The sequence below is a fragment of the Cervus canadensis genome, chromosome 26 (genome assembly GCF_019320065.1).
Source record: "Cervus canadensis isolate Bull #8, Minnesota chromosome 26, ASM1932006v1, whole genome shotgun sequence".
NCBI classification, from domain to species: domain Eukaryota; kingdom Metazoa; phylum Chordata; class Mammalia; order Artiodactyla; family Cervidae; genus Cervus; species Cervus canadensis.
Window position 1 is genome coordinate 35945824 of NC_057411.1, and position 12183 is coordinate 35958006.

The 12183-nt window shown below is 37.1% G+C and overlaps 1 protein-coding gene across 6 annotated transcripts in view; it reads right to left on the reverse strand.

Moving 5' to 3' along the window:
- The window catches only part of WDFY3 (WD repeat and FYVE domain containing 3), a 279012-nt gene that overhangs the window by 88053 nt on the left and 178776 nt on the right, over positions 1-12183 (reverse strand). For all 6 annotated transcript variants that reach the window (XM_043448026.1, XM_043448024.1, XM_043448022.1 and 3 more), the window contains 7 exons: positions 11398-11588; positions 10054-10206; positions 6919-6992; positions 6674-6835; positions 5221-5315; positions 1045-1165; positions 494-711 (listed from right to left, as the gene is read on the reverse strand). In XM_043448026.1, coding sequence (XP_043303961.1) covers positions 494-711; positions 1045-1165; positions 5221-5315; positions 6674-6835; positions 6919-6992; positions 10054-10206; positions 11398-11588 — 1014 coding nt within the window. The remainder of the gene's footprint in view (positions 1-493; positions 712-1044; positions 1166-5220; positions 5316-6673; positions 6836-6918; positions 6993-10053; positions 10207-11397; positions 11589-12183) is intronic.

Below are 12183 nucleotides of genomic sequence, written 5' to 3' on the forward strand. Positions count from 1 at the left end.
ACTCAGATTTTGACACTTCTTACCTGACAAGTGACATTACCCCTATGCCTTGACATTCTCATCTGTAAAATGGGTATGACGATATTTATATCTCATAGGGTTACTGTAAAGATAAATTACTGTGAAAATGAAAAGTGTAACTGGCAAGGAATAAGCACACAAATTATTGATTACTACTATTAATTCTATTCTGATAGTTTGTAAATTATTTACTTATAGGTCAGAAAGGAAACTATAAACAAAAAGAAATCATAAGAAATTTACTTGAGTTTTCACATCTTGATGTCCTGTCTCTGACTTCAGTTTGACTTGCAATTAAAAAAAATTTTTTTAATTTTATGTTTTTTTTTTTAAATTTTATGTTTTTTATTCTCTCATTAAAGTTCTTGATTCTTAATGGTTGTTAGATAAATCAAACAGTATAAGCTTACCTAAAATTTAAAAACACAACACAAAGCTCATTTCAAAGCAGCCGACCATAGAAGTCCCATACCTAATACAGTTCCGATCTTATTCGTTAAGACAGCGTCTGTCTGCTCCAGCCAGCCTCCACCACTGAGCCCCTCCTTGAACTTGATGAGAATAGACGGGTTACTCAGTAGGACAACAAGAATCCTCATGGCTGCCGTGACTGTGGTAGAATGCAAGTGTTCTTCCATGAACATCATAATCCAGTCAAAACCCAGCGTCCTGACCAGCTCCTCACAAGCTCTATTCAGACAGATGGATTAAACAAAACATTAATTTCAAGGATTAGAATTTCAAATTAAAAAGAAAACTAGGACCAGCTTTTGTTCTTGAGATACTATGAATTTCAGGGTTTTAAAAAGAAATCTATTAAAAGTCGGCAGCAAACAAGATATATGCACACTTATAGCTAATTCATGTAGCTGTATAGCATAAACCAACATGACACTGTAAAGCAATTATACTCCAATTAAAAAATAAATTAAAAGCAAGTCAAAGGCAAATATTTCTTTTGTCTAAAATGAATTAACTAGTAAAATCCACTATTACCATCAATTCTCAAAAGATTTTACTTACTGCAAATTAATGCTTGTCTTTTCTTTAGATGTATAAACCAGTTTTAGTAAGATATCCAGAAGTCTGTTCCTCAAAAGTATAAGATTAGCAGATACAAGACCTCCGAACTCTTCTTCGGTTCCTGCAATGAGAATAAATACATTGAATTGCCCTAGCAGATAAACTAGGATAAAATATCCAACACTGGTCTAGGAAATATCACTGAAATATATCTTTCAGAAAACATTTTCTCTAGGAGTACTTTCCACTACAGTGAACACAAAAAAAGGGTCTATTAAACATTCCTCTTTAAAATCATGAAAACTGTTCATTTACTTATATGTTAGCTGAACAGTGGTGTCTGACTCTTGGTGACTCCATGGACTATAGCCCACCAGGTTCCTCTGTCATGGGATTTTCCAGGCAAGAATACTGGAGTGGGTTGCCATTTCCTTCTCCAGGGAATCTTCCTGACCCAGGGACTGAACCAGGCTCTCCTGCATTGCAAGCAGATTCTTTACTGTCTGAGCCATCAGGAAGTTAAAAAGGGACAGTAAAGACTGTGAACCCTTTTTTATATTAATATTCCTTTCTTGTACTTACAGGGTAAAGTGATCAAATGAGGATCATGTGAACAAAAATAACAATGCAAATCCTTAATTTCTAGTTCTTTTTTAAATAATTTTTTAAAATTTAAAAATGAAAAGAGGAAGCATAAATTATTCAATAATTATAATACATAAAGGAAAGCTAGACTTAAATAGCACTGACCAGAGGGAAAGGCACAGAAATGTACAAGAGAACTTGGGGAAGGAAGGGAGGAAGGCAGAAAGCGTCTGGCTCTCAGTGGATAGTCCTGGAAGCACAGGGACTGGAATCCATGGCCCAGTGTTCCAGGCCCAACTCTGCCATATGGAGCTGTAGGTTAATAAGTCACAATAAACATGCCTTCTTTTTTATTCTATAATTGAAGCTCAGGCTAAAACTGAATGACCAAGGTTATATGCGTCTACTTGCTTGGGCAAGGGACCATTTTTACCCTTAAACACTTGTCTTTTTAAAATGCTAATTTAGTGCCTTAGTCATTGGGAAGGGTGCTTTAAGTTTACCAAGGGGACTCAAGATTCCCTCCCTTTCTAGTAGGCAAATGACTGGTAATTTATAAATCGCCTTATTGAAGGCAAACCACACAACTTACACTGACGAAGGAATTACTTCCTTTCAGGTTTTCCTTTTGATAAAATGACAATCTACACAGAAATTAAGAATTCTCCTTGGTTTTTATGAATAGTTTTTTCACTTTCAGTTATGTTTCCCCTAATTTTCAGATACAGGTTTAAATAATGAACTCAAAGAAATTTCCAGGTTAACTTTTTCCCATTCAAATGGATGGTTTACTCCCCACTGCATTGCCCTTTCATGCTATTTATTTTATTTTGCATTAATTATTGTATCACTGTCTAGCATTATTCAAACCACTTGTTTGTAGGTGTATCCTGAAGACTGTATAAACTATTTGAAAGAAAAAAAATTACAGTTTCAATTTTTGGGAAACATGTTATACTTAAGACAGTCCAGTTCACACAAATAATTAATGTCATAGACTAACAAGACCTGCAAATCATTTTGCCTTTCTCTAATCTTTCAAATGGCAATGAATTGATAAGCAGAATACTAATTTAATCAGCTTGGCAGATCAAGAGAAAATTTTCCTAATTTATACATCCCTGCTACTGTGCTCTTGTCAAAAAAAATTCACTAGTTGTAGTTACGGAATTCAATGATCAGCAAGAAATATGGAGACTACAGAAATATCTTATCCCGTATCTTTTTTTTTTAATACTTGAAATAAACCTGTTTTATAGTTTTCAAGGTTTTAAAGTACTCTCCTCTCTAATTCCTATTTATTTGGTTTATATTAATTCCGAACTTAGAAAAAATACTTGTATATTGAATTGATGGAACAATGCAGTGGTTAAAAGCTTAGAATGTTGGTTTAGAGTTGTAGCTATTGATTTCAATGTCCAGTATGGAGACTAGAGAAATACTTTTCCTATATCTTTTTTATACTTGAAATAAACATGTAATGTAGGTCCACTAAGATTCTAACAGTAGTCTCCTTAAAATTCATATTTACTCAGCTTATATTAATTCAGAACCTAGAAATAATCTTTGAATATACGGTAGAATAACACAGGGGTAAAAAGCTTAGAATGTTGGACTACCATAGTTTAAATGCAGTGGTGTGATCTCATTAAATTACTTCTGTTCAATCTTTCTAGACCTCAGTTTCCTCACTTTTTCTAAAACTGGTAATAACAGGACCAATTTCACAGGGTTGTTATAAGATTATATAGAGCACTTAAAAAGATCTGGCAAATACTAAGCACACCACCCTTATGGCAGAAAGTGAATAGGAACTAAAAAGCCTCTTGATGAAAGTGAAAGAGGAGAGTGAAAAAGTTGGCTTAAAGCTCAATATTCAGACAACTAAGATCATGGCATCTGGTCCCATCACTTCATGGGAAATAGATGGGGAGACAGTGGAAACAGTGTCAGACTTTATTTTTTGGGGCTCCAAAATCACTGCAGATGGTGACTGCAGCCATGAAATTAAAAGATGCTTACTCCTTACAAAGAAAGTTATGACCAACCTAGGCAGCATATTAAAAAGCAGAGACATTACTTTGCCAACAAAGGTCTGTCTGGTCAAGGCTATGGTTTTTCCAGTTGTCATGTATGGATGTGAGAATTGGACTGTGAAGAAAGCTGAGCACCGAAAAATTCAAAGTTCAAGTTCAAAGTTCAAAATGCTTTTGAACTGTGGTGTTGGAGAAGACTCTTGAGAGTCCCTTGGACTGCAAGGAGATCCAACCAGTCCATCCTAAAGGAGATCAGTCCTGGGTGTTCATTGGAAGGACTGATGCTGAATCTGAAACTCCAATACTTTGGCCACCTGATGCAAAGAGTTGACTTATTGGAAAAGACCCTGATGCTGGGAGGGATTGAGGGCAGGAGGAGGGGGGACGACAGAAGATGAGATGGCTGGATGGCATCACCGACTCGATGGGCATGAGTTTGAGTAAACTCCGGGAGTTAGTGATGGACAGGGAGGCCTGGGGTGCTGTGATTCATGGGGTCGCAAAGAGTCTGACACGACTGAGCGACTGAACTAAACTGAACTGAACTGAAACAAGTGTTATCCACTGATTTGATCTATATGCTTCTCACCCACTGCTACTTTGCTTCACCCAAAGAAATACCAACATTGTATCAAATGAATAGGAAGTAAGTGGTCACCTGCTTTATATGTTCTGCTCTATGATTTGCAGGAAGTCAGCCTCTCAAATCTCTTAGTTTCTCCTTTGAAAAACATAATTATACCACTTTCTCTTCTTACTCATGAAGCAGCAGAGAGGCTGTGCTCTGAATGATACAGCCAATATGGAAGAGAACTCCCAGATGGATACGGTTGTGAGAATTTTAAAGGAACTCTTTTATGTGACATGATTAGGGAAGAACATTAACAGAATAATGATGTAAATAATGCTGACTAAATATAAAATACTGTGAATTTAATCACAGGTTAATTTAAAAGGTCCTTTCAGTGTTTTCCAAGCACATCTCCCGATCTATGATACATGACAGGAAAAATACATTCGAGCAAGGGAAAAATATGCTTCAAAGGAGGAAAGTTTATTAAAAAAAAAAAGAAAAGTGGTTGTCATAGGCTCAGGAATTACAACTTACAAAAATTTGTTTTACACTTACATGATTCTAGTAAAATGTTCTTTCCCTCAATGATTATTAAATATTTAACAGGGAAATTAAAATAACAGTAATAGATACAATTCACTTTGGTAAGAATCTGTGTTTCTGAAGATTTATATAAATTAAAAAAAATAAAGTTCAAAAATTATACTGGAAGAGTTTATTGTTTAAAGGAACATCACTATAAATCTTGTAAAAACTGGAAAGATTTTTAAAGAAAATTCACACCCTTATTAAATTTGTAGATAATTCTGTATTTCTGTGTATTGTAGAGGCTTGGTCTAAGACAAATACATCTGTGAAAGACCAAGAAAAGTAATTCAGTGAGAAAAGTAAAATAACAATGTCACATATAATTCAGGTTCAACTTGTGTCAGAAGAAGGCAGAGCACAGTAGTTCGGTTCCAAGCTCCAGAACTGACTCACCAGTGTCAGGCTTCTCTTCGTGGTTTATTTCCATAACTACAAACTTCTCACAAACTGCAAAGGTTGGTAAAGTAGAAGAAATGAACTGGCCAAACCTTTCAATACAAGAAAAAGGAGGTTATAGATTTTAATTTTTCTCTCTCCAAAACAAACAACACACTAAGAAACAAAAAAGCAAAGAAATGAAAACCAAGAGAGTACTTATTTTAACTGATCTTTTATAGATTTTACATGACTGTATTTCAGCTGCTTCCCCTAGAACCGCTGCAATTAACATCAGAACAAATAACATTAATATGCTATAATGTTTAAAATACATACAGGGAAAAATAAACTTCATCAGAAATATGAGCCCTTTAATGCATCGATCCAAATGATTTCAAAAACTCACCAGTATGGTCTCAATTAAAAATGTCCTAACATTACCTATATGGATCTGGGTTTTGAAAACACAGGTAAGATTAAAATCCTAGCTCTATCAGTTTTTAATCATGTTACTTGGGGCAAGTAGCTTAACCTCTCAGGGCTTTAATTCAATTTGTAATGTAGAAAAAAATAAAAGCCTTGATAGGTTACAGTGAAAATTTTAGCAAAGTGATCATCATAATACCAAGATAAGACCTAAATAAATATTACTACTAATAATGACAATCTCCAAATTAACCTTTAAACTCCAGTTTTAAATCTGTCACCAAGTTAAAGAAAAATGCTTTCAAGGTAACTGAATATAAAGTGAGTGATTTACATGCTGCACCAACAGGAGAGTACATTACTGGGAATACCCTAGTCAGCGAGTGTCACGTCATCTGTAATACTTGAGCAGTAACGTGACAAGAGGTGATTAAGTGCAGTTAAAAGCAATTTTCTACTTGGAAAATAACTTAGGTAGTTTTTTTCTTCCATTTCTAGCCAAGATGAGAATTCTCAAGTGCCTATTAGAACTGCTCTACAGATACTCCATAAATGTGCCTGAAGCCATATTTCACATTAGCAGCAAAGTAACACACATGTTATAGAAAAGATCTGAATATCCACCAATGACATACTATCATCAGTTTGGGTGATAAAGAACAAATACAAAAGACGTGGCATGTCCACTGTGAGTGTGTATGCATGTGCGTGTGTTTCTGCACATACATTTGAGAAGCAGCAAAGCCTCATCTTGGAAGAGGGCTGGGGATCAAGAATTCTTACACTGAACACTTTTATGTAAAGGACAATCAGCTTCACTGAACTAATTCTAACACCCATTCTCCCAAAATTCTATTAGTCTCTAGTGGCAACAACTGGTTTGCAAGATACATGCCTATTTTCCAGGATCTACAAGTATCCTGAATAATATTAACTTCGCAGGTATTATCCAGGCATAGGAAGCAATTACATTCACCTCAGTCATCTTAATCTCACTGGTACTTTTAGTGAACAAACCAATGAACACAGAAGTTTTCACTACCTGAGTAGATCATTGCTGTTGGGAAAACCCTGCAGTAAGAAGCTCAGCACGTTACTAATAGCAGCAATGGTAGGCTGGGATAGAGACATATCTCGAAGAGTCAGTAGCAGCTTTGGGATTAGCTGGAATTCCCTCATCAACTTGGCGTTCTTTGAAGCTTCACTGTAAGAGAAAGAAGGTTTCATACAATGTACTGGCAGCACGTCTGTAACTGAACAACTAACAGTTTAGATATCAGCCAGTACCTGGACTCTGTGAGCAATTCAATGAAGTGTTCAAATAGGGAGAGATGAAGTTCATATGGAGCATGGAGCCAGACCTAAAACAAAAACGAAGAACAGTGGTTTACTTGGGGTTAAAAAATACCCCAAACTGCAATCCAATAAACACAAATGCAGTACGTATAACTTATTTCACTTAGACAAATTAGATAAATTAATTGAATATAGCCACTTAGATTTTATTTGCTGTTGCACTATAAAACTGCTGGTATATGGGACTTCTGGTTCTGTTCATAAAGAGATAATTGCAGTGAAAATTACCCTCCTAGAGTAAACAACTTGGAGAAGGCAATGGCACCCCACTCCAGTACTCTTGCCTGGAAAATCCCATGGATGGAGGAGCCTGGTAGGCTGCAGTCCATCGGGTCGCTACAAGTTGGACACGACTGAAATGACTTAGCAGCAGCAGAGGCAGAGTAAACAACTAGAAAGGCAAGATCTACAGAAAATCTCTCTGGGCTCAGTGGCTGAATACTATTAGTGAATACTGAATATAACATACTGGATAGAATGATTACTGGATACAAAAACTGAATAGCAGGAATCCTGTGTAGGTCCAAAACTGGAGATAACCAATGCAAGGTAGCACCACAAACAATTCCTAACATTCATAAAGGGCTGGGGCTAGTCTGCACTCCCACCAACCTGTGTAGAGACTTCAAAATACATGGGAAGGTTGGGGAGAGGTCTCAGAGGTGTCATACCTTAGTAGGAGGGCTAAATAACCACTAAGGATGAATGAAAGTCCATCCAAACAAGGTTTAAAAGATGTTTCAAAACTGCAATGCCAGAGCAAAGCCTCGTTAAGAAAATAAAACAAAATTTACCAATCAACAATGTAAAACTTAGCATGTGATCAAAAGTTACCAAGTATGCAAATAAAAGGGAAAACATGAGTCATAAGAGAAAAAAAAAAATCATTACAAATAGGCCCAGAAATGAGAGAGATGGTAGAATTATCGTGACCTCGTGTTTTTAATTTATTATTTTAGTTGCACTGGGCTGTTGCTGCACAGGCTTTCTACCTGCGGTGAGCATGGGTTACCCGCGGTCGGGGCTGCAGACTTCTCACTGTGATGGCTTCTTGTTGCAGAACACAGGCTTAGGCCGCACGGGCTTCAGTCGCCGTGGCCTGTGGTGAGCACAGGCTCACTAGCTGCGATGCACAGGCTCAGCTGCTCTGTAACATGGGGGACCTTCCTGAACCCGGGATTGAACCTGTGTCTCCTACACGGGCAGGCGGATTCTTTACGACTGAGCCACAAGGGAAGCCCTCTGCAAACCTCTGTTCCATGCTTTCACAAATTTTTTATTGTCTATTTGCTTTTCTCATCTAATGCATTAAATGCCTTGAGGCATGGACTCTTATTTTCACATTCTTAGCACTTAATACAGTGCTGGGCTCAAACATGTTAAATAATTATTTTCTAATAGAATGAGATGTTTGTGTATTAGAACTTGGAATATTCGGCTGAGAAATGTGTACTTTATCATGTAAGGCAGAGCACTGAAAATTTTTAATATGTTACATGATTGTATCTTGGAAAGAATAAGGTAAAAAAACACGTAAAACAGACTGAAGAAAGGGAAAAAGAAGAGATCACTATTTTAGTAAGAGGAGAACTGATTAGGGCTTGGATCAGGATGTAGCAGGAGAAACAGAAAACACAGGATACATGAAATGCGGAAGCAGAATCTGCCTTAATTCATGCTGTTTATAAACACTGAAGGAAGAGGAAGCTGATTTTTCAATTTCAAGTCTCAGTGAATGGGAGAATTGGTGGTGCTACTAATAGAAACAGAAGTTCAAAGGAAGAACTAACTTGGGGAAGGAAGTTACGTTCAGTATAGCTGTTGCTGGGACACAGAAATGGAAACATTTAGGAAGTTAGAAATACGTCTGGATTCACATATCAAGCTAAAGATTTAGGTTTGCAACTCTCCATAGAGATGAGCCTGTGGGGCTGAGTGAGAATCTAAAGGAAAGAGAACAACACGGACAGAAGTGATAAAGAAGTGAAGAGGGACACTTTTCTGTAATGAAAATTTCATACAATGTAGGAGACACAAGTTCCATCCTTGCATCAGGAAGAAAGAAATGGCAACCCACTCCAGTATTCTTGCCTCAAAAATCCCATGGACAGAGCCGCCTGGTGGACTACAGTCTATGGGGTCACAAAAGAGTCGGACATGACCTAGTGACTAAACAACAACAAAATGAAAATTTCATCACCAGAAAATGATGGGGAAAGTAGTGAACAAGATACAGAGCCAGGTGAGTGACGCCTAAAAGCTGGCAAGAGGACATGCGAGAAAATGGAAACACTGCATGTGCTGTGGAGGCTGGGGTACCAAGAACAGAGGAGAGCCACGCTAATAAGCTTTCAAATAAAATTTCAGTACAACATTTAGGGCACACAGTCTTTAAAAGAAATGACATCTTAGTTACAGATGGCTAACTTTTGTAGCTTACGAAAGTTACAAAGAAGAAGATTCAGGGCCAGACATCACAGCAAACTCTGAGTACTAGACACCATTCTGGGTTGTAGGGATACAAAGATGCAGACAGACATAATCTCTGCCCTTGTAAAGCCTCCAGTCTTGTGGGAGGAGATTTCATATAGTGATGTGAGTGCAAAATGCTGTGAACAAGAAATTGAAGACAGAAAGAATATGCTTGATTAAGTGGTGCCTTGAGAGGACAGAGTAGAAGCTGTTATGGTAGGAAGTTAGTAGAAATAAAAATCTTGTTATTTTGCTGAAATGAATATTTCACTATACAGCTACTAGTAACCAAAATTTTTTTTGCTGAAAGTATGTTTGCCTCTTGTCATGCCAGTGGCAACAGCAAATTGACTATAGTTAGGTATATGCATTACACCATTTCACTGTTACACTACTGGTACCATGGATTATTGCTGGGAAAAAGGAACACAATCACTATTTTGTTTGTTTTACTAAGGACATTAACATGAGCATCACAAAATTATAGAACAAAAACATGTCTTAGAAAACTCTTTCATAGTGAACTCTATAAATACACCAAATAAGGAATCGGTTCATTGATTATGTATTACCAGTTACTCTTTCTATACATACTTCAAAATCACAAAGGAGATCCTGGAAAGCTGTTGAATTTGGGATAATGGAGGTCTCGTGCCCACTGTCAACAGTTCCCACCAAGGAAAAAGTGAGATGGAGAATGTGGCTGTTAAGGAGGGGGCGTTTCTTCTTAAACAGCATTGCCAGCAGCTGAAAGAAAATACCAGCGCCTGCTGATCAGTCACACACACACACATGAGAACCCTACGGAGAGTGACTCCTGAGACTTCCACACCGATTTCCAATCTTTCATCATGATAACATAGTATTGTGGGAAATCTGAACATCAGGGTAGTTCCATTATTCTCTTACTAAAATATCCACTTTTACAAAAACTCTACTCATACATAAATACTTTGAGTTGCTGTTGCCATCACATGTATATAATTTTCTACTTCTGTTCTCTATATAACATTTTCTCAAAAGGATTGGTTTCTTTTGCAACACTGTCTCCATAATTACAATTTTAAAAGGCTGAATGATACATGGAACGGTTATATTAGTCCTTCTCATATTATTGGAACATTGAGATTATTCCTATTTTTTCATGATAGACAATGCAGCAACTTTTATTTTGAGAGTTTTGCAAAATAAAACATCAAAATACTACAATTAAATCTACTGAAAACACTATAGTAAACATTATCTACTACCAATGAACTATCTGCTAAAGTTAGAGAAGGCATTTATACTTCATCTACCCTAGAGGAATTTAATCTTGACCCCAATACTTATTTCTCTTGTTACAAGTAACTTTCCGCCTAAACCTAGCAGAGACTGTAAATACATGAACAGGGCATATTTTTAGTCCCACGTGTGTTTTCAGGACTAGCAATGACAAACTTAACATACAATGGCTCTCATATCCCCCAGCTAACTAACTAATAAGGGTGGGCGGGGCGGGGGGGTTGGTAAAAGATGACATGGTGTGAAGGAGAAAGACAGGAAAACCAGGAGAAGCTGGAATTATGACTGATTTAGCCATCTCTAGAGCAGGTGATAATACGATCCTATTTCTTTTGCCCATGCTGTGAAGCAAAATAGGTTCCATGGAAGGAACCTATTCCCCATGCATGGGAAGCTCAAAACACCCACTGGATTAACCACTGGATCATCAGAGAAGTCCTGACCCTGTTCAATTCCTATTGTCATAGAGAAAAATAACTCCGAACTAACAACCCACATTATTATTTGAAATATGTTTTAATAAGAACTGCCAACTTTTAAAGTTTACTTGGATAATATAATTCTTCCAGAGTTTGAAAATATATGAATTAACAATGAAAATTATAAGATTGTTAATGCAAAGTAAAGTGAAGACCAAGCTTTATTCTTACATACCTGGTAGCCCCGGATTCTCTCCATTTCTTTGCTGGCTAGTGGGTTACTCTTGACCACACAAACCAGGGCCTTGACTGCTGCGTACAGCCCCTCCACATCAGAAGCCATGGCCACCAGGCCCAGGATGGCTGCGGCTCCACCAATGTACTGCAAAGTAGTGGCAACAGGCTTAGGAACAAACGTTCTTACTCCTGATTAAAAGACAGTGGAAAATAGTTAAAATAAATTCCCCATTGTAAACAAGAACTGAATACATCATCTTAAGAACTATTAATTAATTATGCATTATTTGTTTTTAGTCGCTAAGCTGCATCCAACTCTTTTGCGACCCCATGGACCATAGCCCGCAAGGCTGATCTGTTCATGGGATTTCCCAGGCAAGAATACTGGAGTGGGTTGCCATTTCTTCCTCCAGGGGATCTTCTTGACCCAGGGATCAAACCCGCATTTCCTGCGGCTCCTGCACTGGTAGGCCTGGGAAGACCACAGAAAAGTCAGACAAAGCACATTCCACATCATTGCTCAAAGCTTCTCTCAGTTATGTAACATGAGTAACAGTACATCAGTGACCCTGAAAAGCGTGGGAAACACAGTATTGGAACTAACTTGTAACAATTAAAAAAAACTCGTATCTATATTCTTAACCTTGTTTTTGTAAAGGCATTGTTTGAATGTCATCTGCCAAATGATCAAAATTTAGTTTCTTAAAAAAATAAAGCTAATATGCATCATATATTTCTGTGTGTTTTGTAGCATTCACAATGCTTTTATATATTATATATTATG